This window comes from Lingula anatina, chromosome 3 (assembly GCF_051362555.1).
Source record: "Lingula anatina isolate TDL-2025a chromosome 3, LinAna3.0, whole genome shotgun sequence".
In the NCBI taxonomy this organism is placed as follows: Eukaryota; Metazoa; Brachiopoda; class Lingulata; order Lingulida; family Lingulidae; genus Lingula; species Lingula anatina.
The window spans coordinates 856470-880809 of NC_141769.1; the positions used below are offsets into that span (position 1 = coordinate 856470).

The 24340-nt window shown below is 35.9% G+C and overlaps 2 protein-coding genes across 2 annotated transcripts; one reads left to right on the top strand and one right to left on the bottom strand.

Annotated features, from left to right (window-relative positions):
* Positions 1 to 9320: 9320 nt before the first annotated feature.
* LOC147762763 (E3 ubiquitin-protein ligase NHLRC1-like) lies at positions 9321 to 10214 on the bottom strand. Its single transcript, XM_087007702.1, has one exon. The coding sequence runs from the start codon at positions 10212 to 10214 to the stop codon at positions 9321 to 9323; it is 894 nt and encodes a 297-aa protein (XP_086863828.1).
* A 1527-nt stretch (positions 10215 to 11741) lies between these two features.
* LOC106179509 (ubiquitin-associated domain-containing protein 1) lies at positions 11742 to 22910 on the top strand. The gene is made up of 11 exons (XM_087009346.1): positions 11742 to 12020; positions 14916 to 15051; positions 15570 to 15628; positions 18816 to 18929; positions 19249 to 19351; positions 19543 to 19657; positions 20034 to 20139; positions 20510 to 20623; positions 21368 to 21454; positions 21903 to 22041; positions 22250 to 22910. The coding sequence occupies exons 1-11, from the start codon at positions 11901 to 11903 to the stop codon at positions 22405 to 22407; spliced, it is 1251 nt and encodes a 416-aa protein (XP_086865472.1). The 5' UTR covers positions 11742 to 11900; the 3' UTR covers positions 22408 to 22910.
* The last annotated feature ends 1430 nt before the right edge of the window (positions 22911 to 24340 follow it).

The window sequence follows — 24340 nt, forward strand, 5'->3', positions numbered from 1 at the left end:
ACACATTTTTTTTTTACTCATCTTTTAAGGTGGTTTTAGTAATAAATAAATAAGTTACTATAAGTAACTGGCTCGCGCTGCCAGTAATTACGCGGCGGGATATTCAGTGCACAGACCGTGATCATAAGACATACCGAAAATAGAAAATAGAAAATAGAAAATAGACATTGCATGTGAACGAAGCCTTAGTATGCATACCAATGTAATTAACTGTTACACAACGCCGTTCTCCCTTGGGCAAAATTTAAGGCTAACATCCCCGTTTCAATTTACCACTTCAGGGAAAGATTCAGAACAGCGCCAATACTAATTAGAGCTTTTAAGCAGATTGTTGGAAGATTGTGTTAATTCGTTACGTCTAAGCTTTGTCAGGGATTAATTTTTGGTTGGGGTTATGGTTTATGTTTAGTTTAGTTTAGTTTATTTCACTGTAACATATGCATCCACTTGTGTGGATGAAAATGACAATATGAATACAATTTATGTGTCGATTATAATTGGAATGCCTTTGATAATTTTATAACCAAGAATTATGGAATAAAATACTGTAATTTGCTATGTTTTATAATTATGTGTGAGGACTCGCACCAGACAAGAGCATTTAATTTTGGTTGGTCCTTAAGGGCTTGCATTCGACCGGCGGCAGAGTTGTGAATCAATCTACAGTATATTATTTTCAGTTTATATAAAAGTTACCTAAGTCCTGCATAACGCTATCTAAAAAATTGGTCACTTTATGACCTTTTAAAGCACCGCTACAGATGTAGACACTCCAACCCAATTAAGTTCGATGTGAGAAAACTTTCAACAAAAAGTGATAATGTGAGCCACATATATTAAGATAAATATCGGAATAAAAATATGACACGTTCCATTAATTTTCACTGGCTTATGATATTGTACCCTCTTATAGGGAAAGCCGTCAGCAGTTATTTAAAGTAATGTGAAACATTCATAAAAACGTTATGCAAAACGTGAGCGGTTGGGATAAGTTAATTTACGCTCTCATTTTTCATATGAAAAAAAAAAATGAATATTCATTACAAGAGTTCAGGGTGGGAGGGGGGCATAAGGGCATAGCAACTAAATTATGTTATGAAATAACGATTTGACATTTAAAAAAAGTCAAGTTGAACCTTTCTACTGATATAGTTTATCATGGTTCGATTAAGAAGATATATACCCCCCCCCCCCCCCCCCCCCCCCCCGCCCACACTTATTTCAACCTGTAAGATTGGAAAGTCGGTAGTCTGGCTCGGGCAATAAAATCTTACTATCTCCACATCTGGTTTCTATCAAGCGCGTTCAGAGCTTCAGAGCTTAGGACAAACATATTGCTCCTCGGGCCAGGAAATCTGGAGAGGGGGAGTAGAGGAACATGTCTTCTCAATATGGAAATCTATATATTTTTGGTAATTTCCTTTGTAACATTTACGAACACTGTAAAATACCCTTTCTCAAATTAATATAATGTTCACACATTTCTGTAAATATCCTGAATTGAAATACTAATTTTAAATGTCAGATTTATGACGAGGGAGAGAGAGGTCAAGACATTCTGTAAATGTCCCGAACTAGGGGAGAGTGTTATAAACTAAACACATCTTGGCAATAACCCGTAGCCAGTTAGACTGCTGAGTGGTTTACTTATTATGATCAACATTATTGTTTATATTTTTATTAATATCAAACAATTTTACTGTTTGCAGGTATACCTGTTTGGAACCTGTACTCTGCGCCATATAATAGCAATGGTGCAAAGTAGTGATATTGTAAAATCCTGCAATAAAATTTTCTTCAAATATTAAATTTTATTAAATGGTTGAATACAACATTAGTAATAGAACAGTAATAGAATTCAGTATAATGATACTGAATTGTTGTAAAGACATATAGGAAGCAGGGTTACCATATATGCTCGGAATTTTGTCGGAGAGGGAAATTTTTCGAGTTTGTTCACTGTCCTGTGAAGCCATATTTTGTAGCCTGAGATGCCGTATCCGTTACTTCGTGACCTGACCTGTCAAAAGCACGTCTGGGCGCTCTTTTCATCTTTCAATTCTTCCACATTAATCAAGATACGGAGTATCAATTACAAGTGCCCGGGGAGGGGGGGGGGGAGGAAGAGGGAGGATGAAGGGAATAAATAACTATAAGTAGTATCCTTGCGACACAAGGTTACTCTGCAATTTATATCTTTCCATTTATGCTGTGAAATAATAGCCAGGTAGTCCGTTGATCTCGCGAATCAACCAAATGACCGTTAGTTGAGTTGCTTAACTGCAAGTAATTAATCCCCTCCCCTCCCCCGAAAGTCATACTGGCAGGTTTCCAAATGAAGACTATACCGCAGAAAAAGTTTGGGGCCCAAAAGAGAGTCAGCCAAGGACACGTTTGGGGAACACGTTAGAACACGGCATGATGGACATTAACAGGTGTAGGACCAGAACAGAGCCTCTGGTAAACAGTTTAGAACCAAGGGACCGAACTTTATTTGAGGACCAGAAATGAGGCTTTACATACGTGATCATTGACTGATAGAGAAAACATCAGTGTCTCTTAGTGCTGATAATGTGCATGTCATTATAAAAAATTTACATTTCTTTTATATGGACATTGTTTTACATTGAACTCCTCACAAAATTAGATTTTTTTTCTGTAGAATCCTAAAGTAAGTTTAGATATATGAAACATTTAGCAAAATGCTCAGACTTTTGCTATGAGTTATATGCCCACTCCCACCCCATTACACTTATCCAGAGGATTTTAATAAGAGTTTTAAGAGAATTCAATAAAGTACAATAGCTTCACAATCCATATTAAGGTCTGACAGGTGTTAGCAGTGCCTTAGGGCAGTGAGAAGGTAGTGGCCATAGTTTGAATTTGATCACGTCAATTTCTGTAAAGTTTCTCTAATCACGGTTCAGTGATTGATGTGACGGGTATCAGCTAGTGATATCTAATATGGCTGCATTGTTTCCGCCCCTCCTTGATACGGATCTGATAAAACTTGTCCATTGTTCATAATTCCATCATGTGTTTGTCAGCTGATAACTTCAGAGAATAAACCTTAATTAATGGAGAATTACAGTTATTAACTTTTAAAGTGGTTTTATCTCTTCTTTGTACGTGATAATATTAAAAAACATACTTTACTTGGGTTGTTCAGACTAGTAGTTGAAATTCAGGTTAATATTGAAAGGAAATGTAACTAAGATGGATGATTACATTAATTGATTATGCAATAAATTCTAACAAACTTGAAATATTTTGTTAAAAATAATTATTCCTCAGTACTCACTCATTCTCAACATACATATATATTTGAAGAAGAAAGAAAAGTGAAAAATGAGGTTAAAGATACATTCACAAATTTCACATCTTTTATCTCTATTGACAGAAGGAGATAAATCTGGCTTTTTGTGTAAATCACTGAATATTTCAAAATTCATGTCTTGCTAGTATGGGGAATTTTCATGTACGTTGGGTAACAAAGGTTTCAGCCTATTTTAGTTTTAAAAATAACATTTCTTTCAAATAATATTAAGGCATAAATACTAACAGAAATAAGACTGTGCTAAAGGGGTTTTACAACATGTACGTTTATTTTACAAATGCATTTTGTCCTCAGCCTCAAGTATATTTTCCACAATGCCTTGTTACTAAGGTTTTGCAAATTTCTATATGAGATAGCAGTTTTGGCATTGTATAGTGTGAAGCATCTGTCTGTGCAATGTCACCATATCGTCTAGCTAATAATGAATGTAACTAAATTTAGTATTTTATTAATGACCAAAATATTACAAAACAACTAATAAAAACCTGAGACAAAAGATACATCTAAAGTTTTTTTTTCCCATTTTTAAAAACACCAACACATTGGAAAGTAGCCAGATGCTCTTTATTAAGTAATTTAAAACAAATATTCTAGCCATTTTCTACTTTAGCAAAAATAAACTAGATTGAATTGAGAATTGACAGTAACATAGGTTTGAAATTTAGTTGTGTTTTTTGTGTGGAGTCAGTACATGGGGGCCGTAGCAATAGTCCGAAGGTTCAATAGTCCGAAGGTTCATTGGTCCGAATGTTCACTATAGAACCTTCGGACCAATGAACCCTTGATTAAAAAATCGATAAAAATGCTACCACTTTTCGGACCAATGAACCTTCGGACCAATGAACCTTCGGACTATCGAGACGCCCCCAGTACATGTATGTCAATCGTGTTAAGACTTGTTCATCTATGTGTTTAGGACTAAGACCCCATTCCAACAGATTTTAGATCGATCTATCCCTGTAGGGAGCCGGATGGATCGATTTAAATCTCTGGGAATGCACTCTAACATATCTGAGGTGGAAGGTTGAACGTGAAACAGATCAAGATCAACTGGTGCAAATTTCTTTTGCTGGAGACGAGTGGTTAATGCAGTAGTTGAGATCATGCATTCATTGAAATGGGAGGATTGTTGAATGCAATCTATGTCATCTATGGGCTCCAACTTAGCATGGACTCGTGCTAGATGCAGATTTTATATAGGTTTCTGTGCATTTTTTGTTTAATTGTGATATCAGAATATTCTGGTAATGATGTAGGAGGAATTTTGAATTTAGTGGTATAAAACTTAACATATAAAAAAGGAAATTTGCTGATACAGTCAAAAAATTGAAGTAAAACAAATTGTGTAATCTTTGGGATAAAATGTAAGAAGCTCTGCTCACACTAGCATACAAATTTTCTGAAAGACTAAATTTGATATGGATATATAACCAAATATTTTATACACAAACACTGTATATGTTTGCATATATTTTATATATAAATTATAAACAATGGTGTGCTATCTCATTACTGCTGGACAATTCTGTTGTCTTTTTGATAGGGCAGGGTTTTTTTAAGTTCTTGCATTATCTATAAGAATTCAAATTAACTGAGAAAAATTAATTGGATTTTCATTTTACTTTACTGTTTTTGTGAAAGGTGGCCAGATAATTTTTAAGAAAATATATTTCAGGGTTGCTCCATAATTACCAAATGGTAATTGCAGCAGGGTATAAATATAACAGTATTCAGGTAGATAGATCCAGAACTTTTCTAGTATGCCTGTATTAGGGAGGTAAAGTCATTCTAAATATAACACTACAACTTAGGGAAAGTGGGGTAGAGTTATATAAAACGTTTGTTATTATTGACCAGTCCATAGGTAACCAGTGACAGGGAGACAGGTCAGTTGGGGGGGAGGGGGGGGGGGGGGGGGAAGGGGGGATATTACCGAGTACATCTTACCCCTTTATTTTTAAGAAAAAGATTTCAAATGGATCTAAGGAAGACTAGTTAGAAAATAAATGAAGCTGTATATCAGAGAGAGAGTAGTAGCTCTGGAATTGGTTAGGAGAGCAAAATGGAGAAATTATTTCATTGTGAAAACTATATACATCTTTTAATCATCTGGACTCATCATATGATGGAATTATAAACTATGGACAAGTTTTATCAGATCTGTGTCAAGGAGGGGCGGAAACTTTGCAAACATATTAAATATCATAGTGCAGTCTGAGGAGAGACCGAGACAAATTGGATCCATAGACTGATTTTTAATTATGACTTAAATATGGGTTGTAAATTTATACATTCTACTTTTACTTTAACATTCAATTCAAAAATAGAATCATGAAAAATTTTAGAAAAAAATTCTCAAGGAATTCAATGTAAAGCACTATCTACATATATACAGTGCTCATGTAATGTCAAGATGTCAGAGTAACACAATGTTAACTAAAACACTTTATAATAATTAAAAGACGCTGATGTTCTTTGTATCAGTATATTGGGTCATATCAGCAGGAGCAGCTGTTCCCCTCTTTGCTGACCATTTGTACTCATAAGTTATTAGAATCAAAAAATGATTGATAACCTCCTTGTATATCATGATAAAAAGAGATCAGCTATGTAACACCTGTTAGTTCATTATACACAGTGGAATGCCTAATTGTAGTTTCTTAATAGGTTTCCTTCAAGTCAATAGCCACATCTGACTTCTATTGTATAACAATATGAAAAATGTCAACACCATTTATTGTAAATACTTGAATGTCTAAACTTGGCTGCCATCTTATCGCAAGTACTGGAATGTCCTAACTTCACCAGCTTCATCTGTCACCACCAGCTGGCCAGCAGGGTTGATGGCTACTGTCATGGGACACCATAACCCATCTTCCTCAGTGGCAATGTTTGTGATGAACTGTGCCTGTGGACTCAGTGCCACTATCCTGCAGTTATAATACACCCCATTTCCATAGATTAGATCGACCTACTTTAGATCGACCTAACTCCCTGGGGGTTCACGCTAAATAGCTGTCAGCCGGGCGGACACGAAAGTTAATTATCCCCTGACAGCTTGTAGTAGGCGGGACGGACACTTAAGGGGGATTATCTGACAGTAATCTAGTGAGACTCCCCGCGGTGATAGCTAGATCGATCTAAAGTTGTGGGAATAGACCCATAGTCAGCAATGAAGATGTGACCATAGCTGTCTGTGCACACTCCATGTGGATAACTCAGCTTACCATCATCTTTACCTTTTGTGCCATATGTGCCATATTGGTACAGCTGGTTGCCAGTAGGTGACAGCACATGTACAGAGTTACTGCCCCAGTCTGATATCACAATGTTAATTATCATTCACACTGTTCACTGTGATATAAATGGGGTCTTCACACATACTAAGTGGAATAGTGTTCAGAAGCTGTCCACTGTATGCGTGGAATGTGAAGATGGATTTGTTTGAACTGTCACAAACCATCACATGACCTTGTCTGTTCAGTGTAATACCCCATGGTAACTCCAGTAGACCCTGACCCATGGTTGTTAGGTGCTGACCCCTGGTGGAGTACACATGGACACATTTGTCACCCCGTGATGTTATATACAGGTGACCAGTCTGTGACACAGTCACATCAAATAGACTGTTTACTTTAAAGTCAAACTTGAATTGTCCTTTATGTGTGAATACCGCTGTTTTTTCACTAGCTCTATTCACAATATAAATGTGTTGTTCATCTATGGCCAACCCAGTTATGTGCATGATTTTATTGTCTTTCAGTCCAGGACAGAAGTTGTTCACATATTTTGCCTTTTCTAAGAAAATGGGAGAATGTGATGCTGATCTTGGATTCGGTAGATTTTCCTCCAGTCTACAAGTTCTAGGAGGTTGTGACTGTACTGTCTGGGCCGTAGCAATAGTCCGAAGGTTCAATAGTCCGAACGTTCATTGGTCTGAATGTTACCACTTTTCGGACCAATGAACCTTCGGACCAATGAACCTTCGGACTATCGAGAAGCCCCCGTTCTGTCACCTGACCTAACATGGCTTCCAGCCCAGCAGCAGATATCTCACCAGGGGTGTAGGATATCTGTGCTGGTGTGTCTGGAGTTGGGACTGGTATTTTCTCCATTGCTAACAGTCTCTCTGTCAGAGCTTTAGTATGAATCATGATGTCAGAGTCTAAACCATTTCTTATTAGTTCCTGAACAAAATTGCAAGCACTCTGCAAGGAAGCATGGTGAAGTTCAAGGATGTCCTTGTTGGCCTCCTTCTGCTTTTTTCTAATATATCTCCTACATGGCATGTTTGAACAGAGATTGAAAACTGTGTTTAGTCACAACTAAGCTGGTGTAGTCAAAAAGTTATTATTTATGATAGATCCACATATTTGATTAACCTGTTGACTGTTTTGTTTGTTAATTCACTCTGACAGACCACTGTATTAATTAATTATACCTGGGCTCCGTTTCTCGAAAGGTTCGCTATGTTGCGCACGTGCGCAAGTGTCTCGATTCCATGGTCCCGTATCTCGAAATAGAATCGGTTATCGAGTGGAACTGATATGGAATCGAGACACTAACGTACGTGCGCAACATAGCGAACCTTTCGAGATACGGAGCCCTGGTCACCTCTGTATTACCTGGTTCTATCATAAATGGAAACTTTCTGACTATCAAAACTGAGATCCAATGGAACTATTTTCACATTTAGCTGGTGATGATCTAATTGAATACAATATTATAGTAAAAAAATCTCTGCAGAGATTTTGTGTAGGCCTACGCTCGAGTTAATGCTGCTAAACTATAAAGCTGTGAACATTGACTGCATTTTATTGAGAATCCCCCAGAGATGGATCAATCCAGCTAGTATGATATCTGAATCTGTTAAATGTTCCCTAACAAACTCATTAAAAAATGAAAAAAAAGGTAGAGACCTATTCAGATTCAGTTGATCCACAGACCAACAAGTCCACTGATCAAATATCCATGGTATGTACTTGAAAGCATATGCCCTATAATCCCTTAACATGAATGTAACTGATTCCCATGTGTATAGTCCAAGCAGGGACACATCTATCAAATCTAGCCAAGGTTCCAAGGGGAAGCCATACATGTATTTGATCCACAGATATCTTAGTCCGCAGATCAATTTGGTTGGAAATTGGGCAGTTTTTTTTATCCCCCTGATCATTGTAAGGGGGGCTGGGGGCATATTGTAAAAGAGCTCAATAAACACATTTCTTTATCTACTAAAATATTATTTTAATTCAAGATTTTACTCTAAAATAGAATAATGAAATTATTATACAAAAATCAAATTTCGCAAGGAATTTAGCACAAAGCAATATATCCGCATACAAAAAGTACATATATAACATAATGTCAGAGTGACACACGTACTGTTCAAACAAGTTATCAAAATTAAAAGACACCAATGTTCTGTGTATCATTATGAATCATCACATGTCGGCAGGGGCAGTTGTTGCCCTCTATGCGGAGCACTTGTATTGATAAGTTATTAACATCACTAAATGGCTGATAACCTCTTTGGATATCATAACACAAGTTCAGCATAACGATATATGTACTGTCAGTTCATGATACATCATAGAATGTCTTATTGTAGTTTCTCTGAAAAATGTCCCAACCTGTACATTGTATGTCATGCTCAATAGCAAACAAAGTTCATTCTAAGTTCAGCATAGACTTCTGTAAAATGTCAAGAGTATGCGGTACGCAATACTCAATTTTTTTCAATGGGCAGATTCATAATTTTATAATCACAAAAACTAAACTTTTCTATATATATATGTTGCATTTATTTTATTTTGCTTTTAGTATATAGAATCTACAGGTATAGTGGAGTTTGATTTTTAATTTTTTAAAGTGTTGTTACCACTCACTCAAAATGTTTTAATTTTAGGAAATTATGACTTAAAAGTACAATACATTGTATCTTCAAAATGCACTATTTTCACCCATTGAAATGAATTAGTTATTACTGTATATTTTGAAGATACTGGAATGTCATAACTTGACCTAAGCACTCTGCCACAACCAGCTGACCAGCAGGGTTGTTGGCTAAGGCTCTGGGAAGATTCAGCCCATCCTCTTCAGTGGCAAGGTATCTGATGAACTGTCCCTGTGGACTCAGTGCCACTATCCTGAGATTATGATAATCAGCAATGAAGATGTGACCAGAGTTGTCTGTACACACTCCCTGTGGTTCACACAGCTGACCATCACCACTGCCATGTGTGCCATACTGGTACAGCTGACCACCAGTAGGTGACAGCACATGTGCACAGTGTGTGAACCAGTCTGATATTACAATGTTATCATTCACACTGTTCACTGTGATGTACCGTGGAGACACACACATACTGAGTGGAATAGTGTTCAGGAGCTGTCCACTGTCTGCATCGAATGTGACGATGGATTTTTTTTCACTGTCACAAACCATCACATGACCTTGTCTGTTCAGTGTGACACCACTCGGCATCTCAAGTTTACCGAAACCCATGGTTGTTAGGTGCTGACCCCTGGTGGAGTACACTTGGACACATTTGTCACCCAGTGATGTTATATACAGGTGACCAGTCTGTGACAAAGCCACATCCACTGGGTTATTTAGTTTTATGTCAAACTGGAATTGTCCTTCATGTGTGAATACCTTTGTTCTGTTATTACTGTCATCCACAATAAATAAATGTCGTTCATCTATGGCCAGCCCACTTATGGACATGCTTTTATCATCTTTCAATTTAGGATTGAAGGAATTCACACATTCAGCCCTCTCTAAGAAAACAGGAGGGTGTGGAGCAGAACTTGTAACTGTTCCATGACCAGCTAATGGAGGTAAATGTGACTCTCCTGTCACCTGTCCTGACATGGTAAGCACTCAGTGCATGAATGGTTCAACAGTAAAATGTAAGCTCTTTCGCTGGCTTTCTTTATAGTATCTTATCAGGTGATGTTGACCTTAAAAATATTTATGGAAACTGTACCATGTCAATAATGATAACATATGCACTATATTTGATATGTTGTTAGTACAATTAAGTGGCCATGGAGCAAAAAGGGGGGGGGGGGGGCGTTGCTTCTTCTGATTTAATCATTTACTGATACGAATAACATAAGGGTCTCTTAATTCTGATAATATGCTTTTAACAGTGTGTTACTATCTATCATTGTAATAATAGTAATTTATAATAATAATAATAATAATAATAATAATAATAATAATCTATTAGGTAAAATTGCAACCTTAAGGTTGAAGTTGTACAAAGAATGTTTAAAAGAAAATTGACAATAAGCTTTAAATTATAAAACAATCAATTATTCCTAAAATACTACAAACTAGAAAGGAGTTCATAAATTACTAAAAGTTAAAGAGGCAATAATTAATAAAGGAATTTCTAAAACGTTCCATCTTCACTTTTGGTTGTAAGAATTTGGTGTTGTTTCGTAAAGGGCGGGTGTTTCTTTCAGGCCATAAATGACCCAACTTTTCACAATTTTGTAATTTTGTATAAAACCTCTGATACAGCAAATGTCTATGTTTGTCTAGGGTGTCCATGTTACATGTAGAAACTTTTAATGCATCATCGTAACTGAGACCAGGGCAAATAATCCTTAAGGCTCTCTTTTGAACTGACTCGAGACATTCAGATTGCTCAGCAGTCAGACCTGGTCCCCACACTGGACAGGCATATTCTAAAACTGATCTTATTACAGACTGGTAAATAGTTAATAAATCTTGTATGTCCAGTTTTGCCCTCTTTAGCTGTCTGAGATAAAAGAGCTTTAAACATGCCTTAGCATACATGATTTGGATGTGTTCAGCCCACTTGAGGTCTGGGGTTAAAATAACACCAAGTATCTTAAACTTTTTGACCTTTTCTACACGTTCACCATCTATTTCCAATGTTGGTATTGTAAGATTACAGTTCTTGGTAAAATTTATGTCCATCGACTTAGTCTTCCTTACATTAAGTTTCATCTTGTTTTGCTTGACTCAGTCAGCCAATTGATCTATTGCTTGTGGTAGATGCGGTGTTTTGCCAAATTTGCAAATTTCGTAAATGGAAGTATCATCAACAAACTTAATGTCTGAACAACAAGTTTTTAGGTCATTGATCATTGCAAGGAAAAGGATGGGACCTAATTTAGTGCCCTGAGGCACTCCTCCCACTAGCTGAACCCAATTGTATGAAAAATTTCCCATTTTTGTATGGATATTGCTTTACCTGGTATATTGAATACCTCATAAAATTAGATTTTTGTTTTCTGTAAGAATTCTGAAGTGAATTTACATTTTTGGATCGTTGGCAAATAGCATATTTTTCTATTAGATAAATATAAGCTTCCTCTGATCAGGAGAATTTTAATTACTGCGGAATCTGGACTAACCTAGCCTGAGATGGCATGCTTATCCTGGTAAGATAAATCCTGGTCTCATGAGGCCATGCCGTCAGTACGAGCATAGGCCCTTTTTTGTCGTCTTTCGGAAGTAGGCATATATTATTTCCTGCAATGTTATTTTGTGTTGATGTTGAAGAAATAATAACTTTTCTCAATGCTTGTTCCCGAATCAAAAGTTTTCAGCCCTTCTGTGATGAAGGTGAGGGTGACAAGTATGGAGGGGGTGGACTGGTTAATGGACGTCCCGCCGGATAGCACGATAGACAGGATAAAGGTATCGGGTTCTCTTAATTAAGTTAAAAGAAATGACATGATTTTCATTGAAACTGAAAGTAAAAAGCGAATGTTATGTAGTTCTTTCAAGTGCAACTTACGTTCTACATTTTAATGTTTCTTCTTTTCAAATCAGAGTACTCAAATTTGCTATGATCCAGCTACTAGTAAGCTCTTTGAAGATGCATACATTCATGAGTAGTGTTATCATCATTGCATTATTTTCAGATAATTTTAAATAAAATTATGAACGTGGAGTCTGAAGATATTTTGACCAAGGATTCAGCTGATGCCATCGTACTGGAACTCTTTATCTTGCTTGCACACTCCCATAAATTGCTGCTCCCTCACTTACTGTAAAAGAAAACAGAAACAGTATCAAGAAGAAACACACAGTTGCAGAGCAGCTCACATTCATTTGTGGTGTGCCTAAATTGCACAGTACAGCACAACACAGCAGAATACACTTGAAAAAATGAGGCCAGTTGCAATTAAACAAAGGAAATGGTCAACTCCAACAAAATAGGTTGACATGAAAGAGAAATATATTACTAGGAAATCAGTGTTGTTGATCGATGCAACTTAACAATATTTTACTAACAGCTGGACTTTTTTAAGTGTATTGTGAAATGTTGTGCTGTATTGCACAATTTAGCCCCCCCCCCCCTCATTTGTGTGTTTCGTTCTTGACATTTGCCATGGTAGAAAATGAAGCAGTTCTATTTAAATTTAGTTTGTGTAACTTTCAGATTATGGCTAGCAGTCATTTCTACACTCCAGCTGCTGGGATGAAGGCATCTACATATCACAAGTTAATCCTGGTGAGATCTTTGTATAGGTTACCAGTTAATATAACTTTCAGATCATGGCTAGCAGTCATTTCTACACTCCAGCTGCTGGGATGAAGGCTTCTACATATCACAAGTTAATCCTGGTGAGATCTTTGTATAGGTTACCAGTTAATATAACTTTCAGATCATGGCTAGCAGTCATTTCTACACTCCAGCTGCTGGGATGAAGGCATCTACATATCACAAGTTAATCCTGGTGAGATCTTTGTATAGGTTACCAGTTAATATAACTTTCAGATCATGGCTAGCAGTCATTTCTACACTCCAGCTGCTGGGATGAAGGCATCTACATATCACAAGTTAATCCTGGTGAGATCTTTGTATAGGTTACCAGTTAATATAACTTTCAGATCATGGCTAGCAGTCATTTCTACACTCCAGCTGCTGGGATGAAGGCATCCACATATCACAAGTTAATCCTGGTGAGATCTTTGTATAGGTTACCAGTTAATATAACTTTCAGATCATGGCTAGCAGTCATTTCTACACTCCAGCTGCTGGGATGAAGGCATCTACATATCACAAGTTAATCCTGGTGAGATCTTTGTATAGGTTACCAGTTAATATAACTTTCAGATCATGGCTAGCAGTCATTTCTACACTCCAGCTGCTGGGATGAAGGCATCTACATATCACAAGTTAATCCTGGTGAGATCTTTGTATAGGTTACCAGTTAATATAACTTTCAGATCATGGCTAGCAGTCATTTCTACACTCCAGCTGCTGGGATGAAGGCATCCACATATCACAAGTTAATCCTGGTGAGATCTTTGTATAGGTTACCAGTTAATATAACTTTCAGATCATGGCTAGCAGTCATTTCTACACTCCAGCTGCTGGGATGAAGGCATCCACATATCACAAGTTAATCCTGGTGAGATCTTTGTATAGGTTACCAGTTAATATAACTTTCAGATCATGGCTAGCAGTCATTTCTACACTCCAGCTGCTGGGATGAAGGCATCCACATATCACAAGTTAATCCTGGTGAGATCTTTGTATAGGTTACCAGTTAATATAACTTTCAGATCATGGCTAGCAGTCATTTCTACACTCCAGCTGCTGGGATGAAGGCATCCACATATCACAAGTTAATCCTGGTGAGATCTTTGTATAGGTTACCAGTTAATATAACTTTCAGATCATGGCTAGCAGTCATTTCTACACTCCAGCTGCTGGGATGAAGGCATCTACATATCACAAGTTAATCCTGGTGAGATCTTTGTATAGGTTACCAGTTAATATAACTTTCAGATCATGGCTAGCAGTCATTTCTACACTCCAGCTGCTGGGATGAAGGCATCCACATATCACAAGTTAATCCTGGTGAGATCTTTGTATAGGTTACCAGTTAATATAACTTTCAGATCATGGCTAGCAGTCATTTCTACACTCCAGCTGCTGGGATGAAGGCATCCACATATCACAAGTTAATCCTGGTGAGATCTTTGTATAGGTTACCAGTTAATATAACTTTCAGATCATGGCTAGCAGTCATTTCTACACTCCAGCTGCTGGGATGAAGGCATCCACATATCACAAGTTAATCCTGGTGAGATCTTTGTATAGGTTACCAGTTAATATAACTTTCAGATCATGGCTAGCAGTCATTTCTACACTCCAGCTGCTGGGATGAAGGCATCTACATATCACAAGTTAATCCTGGTGAGATCTTTGTATAGGTTACCAGTTAATATAACTTTCAGATCATGGCTAGCAGTCATTTCTACACTCCAGCTGCTGGGATGAAGGCATCCACATATCACAAGTTAATCCTGGTGAGATCTTTGTATAGGTTACCAGTTAATATAACTTTCAGATCATGGCTAGCAGTCATTTCTACACTCCAGCTGCTGGGATGAAGGCTTCCACATATCACAAGTTAATCCTGGTGAGATCTTTGTATAGGTTACCAGTTAATATAACTTTCAGATCATGGCTAGCAGTCATTTCTACACTCCAGCTGCTGGGATGAAGGCTTCCACATATCACAAGTTAATCCTGGTGAGATCTTTGTATAGGTTACCAGTTAATATAACTTTCAGATCATGGCTAGCAGTCATTTCTACACTCCAGCTGTTGGGATGAAGGCATCCACATATCACAAGTTAATCCTGGTCAGGTCTCAACAAACACTAAATGATGACAACACGGCGGCTCAGGAAGGACTTCAGGACGGAGGTAGACTTTGTTACTGGTATAGGGTACATGGTATTCCCACATGCTGTTGAAATGTATAGCCCCATTCAGAACAAAGGGGACAAATTAGTCCAAGGGTCAAATATGGCAAACTCACTTGAATACTTCCCACGGATTAAATCTATTCACTGTGTATCAGCGGATTAGACAGCAAACTTTGTAGTGGGTCGCCATATTTGACCCTCGGACTTGTTAGTCTCCTATTCTGAATAAGGCCTATGAGGCAGTAGGGTGCACTTGGTATATGCTGTTGAAATACAAGTATTAAGAAAAAGTAAACTTGGGAATATTTGGCACGGTATGCTGACCAGACTGACAGTATGCTGCAATAGTTGTAATATGCTAAATGGCATTGTGTACGTGCATGATGCCATTTAAAATGTTAGTGACATTGCATCTGTTTTCAAAATGCCCAAAGTGAGTTTTTTCCCAAAAAGTTTGGAAAATACTTCTTCTTCCGAGAAATATACTAGTATAATGTAAGGTAACTTTCACTGTAGATGAGCTGCTGCTGGTCAAGAAGAGGCTTCAGCCACCTGTATTTGAAGAGCAGTCAAAGGTAGACACAGAAATATATCATAAATATACCTACAACTGTACAAGGTGATAATATTCAATACTCTCCATCAATATGGGCATTTTTACAATCCTGGGCTCCTTTTTTTCCCACCAAGGGTCAAAAATAGAAGTCATTATTGTGTTGATATTTGTACTTTTCTTGAAAGTATAGACCTGAAGGGTATAAGAAATGACAATCCCGAGATAAAACCTTGTGTATGTATAAAGATATGATTATTTGAATTTTGAAAATCATTTTTTTAATTTTCATAAGCTAAACCTTGAAGTGTGTGACTTTTATGATAATTTAAGGCATTGATCTCCAAGAAACCACTTAGTTTTACTCAGAGAGTATTGCTCTGTTATGTATTTGGAAAAAAAATGGATGAAAATATCCAAAATTTGACGAATCAATGATATTTTGTAATTTTCCTGTTTCAGTATTAAATGTGACTCCATGAAGTTTTTTATTCTGAGATATTCTGAGGACTTCTGTACTTCACTTTACCTTGCATTAGTTCTTTATGTTATGCTTCATGATTGTGTAAAATATTATTTTGCAGGGACATGTGTGCTAATTGCAGTGTCATGTTAAAATAAATGTCCTTTCCGAAACATCCCTGTTTCGGAAAGGACATTTTTTTTAACATTTATGATATTGTTTTATTTTATTGTAGTATTTGAGTTTATAAGTCTATTGTAGTATTTGAGTTTATAAGTCTATGAATAACTGGGCAAAATAGGTGGAAGCTGAACTAAAATTGAAGTCTTTTTATTACATTTTGTGCTTGTTTTGTCTATTCTGTACTAGTAATTTGGTACTGGAATTTTATTTTATTAAATATTGATTCTGAGATATATTCCAGGTATTCTTTACGCCATTACACCTTATTCCAGTTTCTTTTGTTACAGTTCATAGCTGTATAAAATATTATTTGACAATGTCAGATTTACCAACAGTAAAGACATGTTTAAAAATATGTCCTTTTAGACATGTCCTTGTTTCAGAATGGACATTACTTTAACATTTATGAAATTGCCTTAAGATCTCATAGTATGTTGGTTTATAAGGTACAGCAATCATTGGACAAAATATGAGTTAACTAGATTAAAACTGAACTGTTTTTATTACATTAATTGGTCATTTTGGATAGTTTTTGATTCTTTTTTGAAATGTTACTCCATTAGTATTTGATCATGATATAAAACAGAGTCTTCTACACTCCATTATACCCTATTCTACTTCCTTTTGTTACAGCTTATAGCTGTATAAAATATTATTTGACAAGGTCAGGTTTAAATTTAGTAATTACATTTTTAAATATGTCCTTTTAGGCATGTCCTGTGTTTCGGAATGGACATTTATTTAACATTTACGAAATTGCTTAAATGGTGTATATATATATATATATATATATATATATATATATAGAGAGAGAGAGAGAGAGAGAGAGAGAGAGAGAGAGAGAGAGAGAGAGATGTATCATGATGTATGTATATATTATAAATAATCACAGGAAGTTAATTATAACCTGTGTCTGCCTGCAAGCGCCTCTGTAAACCGTGCCAGTGAACTGACTCTCGCAACTTTAACGTGTAGCCTCATAACTATTTTCAAATACTTTTATGTACATCATAAGCAATATTTCAAGTAAGCTATATTATTCAAAATTATATTCTACATAAATTTGATGTGCTTCTCATCATCCTCTTCCTCATGAATAATAAACAGATGAGCAGACCAAAGAGTAAACAACTGTTTTAGACAATGTGTTAAAAATGTCCTTTCCAATACAAAGCATCCAAATTGCCTATATTTCTATTTATACTGATATAATCTTTTCAATTAATTGTTAATTTAACTTTGAAATACATGAACTTTGGGAAAATATGCAATGGAAGTTCTAGTAGATCCAAAGAAAAGATGCTGACTCGCAAAAATTTTTTTTTTTGTTGAAGATATATATAGAAATGTAAAAAGATGCCATTGAAGAAATGTTTTTCTATTATTTTTATGTCATATGCATGATGCTCTAACAGTAATTTGCTCATGTCAAGTGAAACATACAGCATTAAAGACAAAATTTTCTCTATTTATAACATTGGCAATGTAAAGGTACTTTGTTTCGGAATGGACAATTTTTAACAAGCATCTCAAAAAAGGCCACAGTTAAATGGGTTTCTGTGCACTGGGGTTTTCTTATATAAAAATAAATGTCACATGTCCTGGGCTTTAGAGAAATATATATTGTTACAGGCTAGGTGTCAACATGTTCTTTTTATGTAAGAGAAACCCAATGTTTCGGAATGGACAAATTTAACGGAAAAACACGGTAGGGTTATTTTGCACTCCATGTCAAGCTCCAGAATCATCGTGCAGATTTCATTATTTGATACAAACAATACCAATACATCCAAATAATGATTAGGATGATTAATTATACTGTATGTTTTATGACATGTTTTCTGAAAGTAATTTATTTTTGTTTCGGAATGGACATTTCGTTTAACGGAAATACCAGCATGCCATTAAAAGACTTTTTTTCTAGGATACACCTCTCTCCTGTTAATATTTAAACTTTTTTGCTTCCACCATACTACTGAGCGTTTTATAATCCAAAAAAATGCCATGTCAAACACTGTTCTATTTTATTTCAGATTGCTTTTTATTTCATATGACTAAAACGGGAAAATTTTTTGGTCATTTTTCGGGCTTTGCTTTAGCATAACTTTGGACTCGGTGGTGATATTTGGTTTCTATTTTCAGTGTTTATCTTCACTTACACCATTCTCTAACATAGTGATAAAAGAATTATTTGATGATATGTATGTAATTTGTTAATTAGCAATATGTGGGAAAATCTGAAAAGTGCCCAGGATTGTAAAAATGCCCATATTTGGATGATTCAAATGAAAGTGTGCTTTGATATACAGTAAATTGCCATCATCTCAGACAGAGAAATAATAGTGCATGATGTCATACAAGAATAGAAAAGTTAGAGAATCTGCATGAAACGTTGTTTACTCCAGTATCCTCAATATATAAATTTTATGGTTATTTTTGAGACTACAGGATAACTGGATTTGTTTTATAAATGAGTAGTCCTCATAACATTTCCTTGAAGTTATTTCCAGAAGGGTCATAACATAAAGTGGGATGGCAATAAAAATGTGTATTTCTCTTCTAGAAGGCAGACCAGAGACACCGAGCTCCTACAAAAGAAGAGATCTGCGCGGCCACAGTAGCTGTCCCCATCAAGAACGCGGAGGCCGCGGCACCAGAGGAGGAGGAAGTGGTGGATGTAAGTGCCTCAAGTTGGTAATATAACTGATCTCATAACCAGACTGGGTATTAACACTGAATGCACTCCAGGCTGAAGGGAAAGCTAGATATTACAGGCCCTGCTTGGATATTGTAAACTCATCTATTTTTTACTGAGACACAAGATGTGCCCACATGTACATATTTTATCTGGTTCCCTTTGTCCAAATTTTATTTTTTATTTATTTATTTTTTTAACAACTGGACCATTTGCACTGATGAATACATTCTTTCATCAAATTTCAAGCCTGGAACTCTTGTCGACACTGTTTATTGCTCACAATTGTTTTTACTTTCAGTTTCACTCTGAAATGCGCAAGATATTGATTTCATTGATAGAAGCTGGACAGCGACTTCTCTGCCTGAATCCAAAAGCTGCCAAAATCTTCAGGGAAGCACAAGGTACATGTAATGATAGAAATAAAAAGGATGATTTATTGTGGTGATGTGTGAAAGCACAATATATATTGAAGGGGAAATAAAAATGGTGAAATTTTATGTATTTTGCTTGTGAAAATATTCACATATTTAAATCCATATATTTTGACTTCTTGGCATTTTCATGATGAAAGAACATGCTTGTGTTACTCCAGATTTAATGGACCAGCAGAATGACCCTGTAGTTCACGTAGAGCCAGGAACACTGAAGCAGCTGACAGAAATGGGGTTCCCAGAGAACAGAGCTACCAAAGCACTGATACTGAACAAGTTAGTATGGAAAAAAACGGCCTAGCAATGATATATATATTCAATTTTCACCACGGCACAGACTCCATGAGACCATATTTAAGTCTCTGTGTTCACAAAATTTCCACATAGACTAATTGAGGCCGTTGACAAAGTTTTCACAAAGACGTTCATACTTAAGCCTGTTTTAGGAAGGTCATGGGTAAGTTGATGTTAACAAAATAAGTTTCAACTTCAGTTTGTTTCCCCTACCCCTACTTTGAAAGCCATTGTGTAATCCTTTAGTTTCTGAAAGCAGATCAAAGAGTGGTAATTGCATATATAGTAATTTCTCATCAAATGTGGCAACAACATAAAATACTTTCCACCCTGTGAATTTTGCCTGCCCCTGTTTCAGTATGTCCCCAGTCCAAGCCATGGAATGGTTACTAGAACATGATAGTGATGTAGACATTGACGAGCCATTGCCAGAAATGAAAGCTGCTCAGAAAAAGGTCCAGAAGGTTGGTTTCTCATAATTCTACTTCAGAGATTTTACCTCTGTATCAGCTAGTCATTTACGTGGTAATATAGATATATATATATAATTGCTTTGAAGTTTGGATTGATCAGTTGACCAAAATTTGTTTTGTGTGAAAGAATATTTCAGGTAACTCCTAACATTTTTGGCATGCACTTATGCATATCTATGCCAACACACACGCATGTACACTCATACAAACCTACACATACACAGGGACACACTTGTTTAATCAAGAATAAATTGATCCTGTCGTTTACCATCAGTCCAGTTCTGATTCCTCCTGTGACAACCACTGAATTGTCCTCTGAAAAACTAAAAAATCTGAATATACACATGGTATATTTCTACAGGATACAGAAGCCACCAGCAAAGAGAAAACAGACTTCATGAAGCCTGCCAAGGTCTCAGAGATTCTAGACACATTCAAAGCTTATAAGAGAAGAGAGTTCAAGGCAAATCCAAGGGTGAGTTGACCTATTTCTTACAGGATAAGGGATGGAAGTCTTTTTGCTTTATCGTGAAATCTGGATATTTGACTGTTGTATTTAGGATTTTCAAAGGTTCACTATCACTTTCATCTTTGAGGGATAGATAGATCCAACATGGGTTATTACTTACAGTGGGCTATTTTTTATCAATATTTGTATGAAAAAATAGGTTGTAGATGGGGACTTGATGATTACTTAAAGTAAGCAATTTTCATCAATATTTTTGTCAAAGATTTAGGTTTTAAATGGGCAGATATATAGTTAATTTCTGACTTGGTATTAACAGAAATCTTTTAATGAATGGAAAACATGAATATTTTTCCCAAGTTTCAAAAAAGAAAAAAAAATCCTGTTGTTTGAAGCAATGCACTTGTGCCAAGTTCATGTGAATTGTAGAATTGAAAAATAATTAATTTTTCACAGATTTTGTCATGTTAAGGATATCATAGTGTGGATTTTCAGACCAAACTTTTCTATAAAAAACATTTTCTTACATTCATGAACCATTGCTTACAACTGGAAAATCTCAGAAGCTTTGAAGGATAAAACTATAAGTTTGAGACATTTAAGAATGTGTGGAGAAAACATTTTTCATAAAGTTTGAAGAAATCAGTAAACCTCATGTATTCACAAGGATAATGTCTAGTCCTTAAAAGATGTGTGTGTGTGTGTGAGTGTGTGTGTTATATGTAAGTAAAACTTGGATATGACATATTTCAGGCATTGAGAAATCTCATGGAGATGGGTTTTCCTGAGACAGAAGTTGTGGATGCTCTGCGAGTGTGTCAGAATAATCAGGATGCAGCAGTAAGTTTATCATCATGAACATAAATGATAATAATAATGGTGATGATGATGATGAACTTGAATGTTAAGTATATACAGTTTAACACTGCAATCACTTTCTCTCCAATGGTGCTTTTCATGAAAATTTTGATAGAAAAAAATGAAGTTTGCTATTTTGACTTAACTGCTTACTGGTAGCTCATTATTTGGATACTGATAGTCTTAGTCAACATTTTTAAGCGTAAAGATGAAATCTATATACAGTCAAATTTAAATCCAAAACAACTGCTATATTTTATACTAGGCTCAAGAGAATTGTTAATGAATTTGATTCAAAGTGAATAATTGTTTTATTCTTTCAGAGTTCTTATTTTAAAATCTCTAACATGGATGGTATATTTTTCTTTTTTTGATGAAACTTAATTTCTTAGTTAAAAAATCATAATATTTTACTTCAAATTTTGTTTAGTGTGAGTGGTTGCTAGGAGACAGACGGCCACAGGCTGAAGATTTAGAAGTTGGTTTGAACCCCGAAAGTTCTGTGTACAAGGCTATCATGGCTAACCCTGTGGTACAACTGGGGTTAAATAACCCCAGAAGTATATTAGGTAAAGGGCATTAAGCCATTTTTGATAACTTTTTCTGACATTTTTTCATATCAATTGTCTTGTATCATGTTTATTTTCTCTCTCTCTCTTTCTCCCTCCCTCCCTCTCTCTCTCTCTCTCAGTTTGATATATTTTAATTAAGCTGACTTTTTACTTTTTTCCATCTATTATCATGTTAAAATCACACCATTTCTCTATTTGATTTCAGCATTTCTCAACATGTTAGAGAATCCTGCCAGCACCAATCATTGGCTGAATGATGCTGACACAGGACCCATGTTAATCCAGATAACACGGATATACCACGCAGAGAAACACTCTGGGAACGGCGCGCAAGCCCCTGCTGCAAGCGGTCCTGGTAGCTGACTATATGTATAAGCTATGGGTGACTGTGTTGACTCATTTTATTAAAAAAACAACAACAAAAAAAAAGGCTATTGACTTGTGTTTAACACAAATGTTCTTTTCTTATAGTCTGGTTATACTGTTTTATTAAAGCTAGACTTTCAAATGGACAGAATTGTTATAAGAAGATTTAGTTGAAATTAGATTTCATTACTTCATGCAGAAGTAATTTCAAGGATTCAGCTGGCTGACTCCAAAGCAGACCTTACATGCTTACTTGATAAATACTTTGTTATCAACTAGAAAAATATTTACAAGAGCATGATGTTTTACCTTGTCCTGAATGTTCTCTGTTGCCATGCCCATGTGTGCTACTCAAAAATTGTCTGAATCCCATTGGAATCATCTAAGATATCCCTAAGTCTCGTGAGGTTTTGTGAGATTTGGAGAATGGGTTCAGAAATAATGGCAGAATAGCAAGTGTGGTGTAGCATTGTATTAAAGATTATCTCATCTATCAAGGATATTTTTGTTTTTGTATTTCTCTTAAATTCTGTAAAATTACAGTTTAGAGCACTTCAGTGCATATTCACCATGTAAACATTGAGAGAGCGCAGACCTCTGCCAAGGCAGCTCAGTTCTCAGTATTATTTTAATATATTAAAATTAATCAGTATTTATGGAAAAACCACCAAATTCGACTTGATTATAAATTTGGCCATTTTGACCTATCTAGAAAAATTTATCAAAATCCGTGCTTAACTTTTTGTGTGAGACGATTAACTAACCAACCACCAATAACAAAATACACGAACTCCTAGGCAGTGGTAATTAACTGTACTACTGTCAAATAACACATTACTACTTAGATAAAAAAATTACAATATTTGTCTCAAACTTAAGTAAACTTTTTACTTGGCATAAGACGAGAGAAAATAGTGTTCTTTTAAAATGAAGAGAAGGTGGTGCGCACTTTTGAGTTGGAAACCCAAAGAGTGAAACGCTAAAAGTAAACACACTAGGAAATTTCATTAATTGCTTTTGCCAAAATTTCAAAAAGGTTCAAACAGTTGTGGTTGTGGAAAATTTCCTAGTTTTAGTATTACAAGACTTGCTATTAATATATATTAATGTTGAACTCGTAAACTCATATAGAGACTATTCCCAGACCCTATCGTACTAACTTTGGATCGAACTATCTCCAAGGGGATTCTCGCTTAATTGCAATTAACTTAAGCGGCTAAGATGTCTGTCACGCCTACTGAAGCTGATAGGGGTAATTAACTATCGTGTAGCAGCTTTACTAGGCGTCCTAGACGCCTAAGCCACTTAAGCTGAAAGCAATTTAGCGAGAAAACCCATGGAGATGGACCGATCCTGTTAGATCGATCTAGGGATGGGAACCCAGTCATAAAGTGAAAATTTGGGTGATATTCCAAAGTCACTTTCAACCTTGTATAAAACAAACAGCAACAACATCGTCTCGCGATTCAATTGCAGGTTTTTTGATTTATTTTCTTTTGGTCGCATAATTTCTATACGCCCAGATAATTTTTGATGTGATGATTAATGTGACAGCGTCTAGGGTACGCGGTGGTAATTTTTGGCGATTATACTTGGGAAACATATTTTGTCCATGAAGCAATGTCTCCTCCTGTTGTCCGATGTGAAATCAATGTAGCCAGCATGAGGTGTTAACGGACGCAGACAAGAGTCACTGGACGAGATGCTTGATATTCTTTTTAACTGTAAGACCCTCTGTATGTGCGCCAATATAAAGGAACCAAATTTATATTTTTAATGAGATTGGTGTGGTCCACAAATTGTGATAACAAATTGGTGCGTGTCATGCTGAAGTATTTCCATACGATAATTTATTGCAGTCATACAGACAAAATGTCTTATATACTCAGAATAACAATTAGTAAGATTTACAGGGTTTATCACGTACATC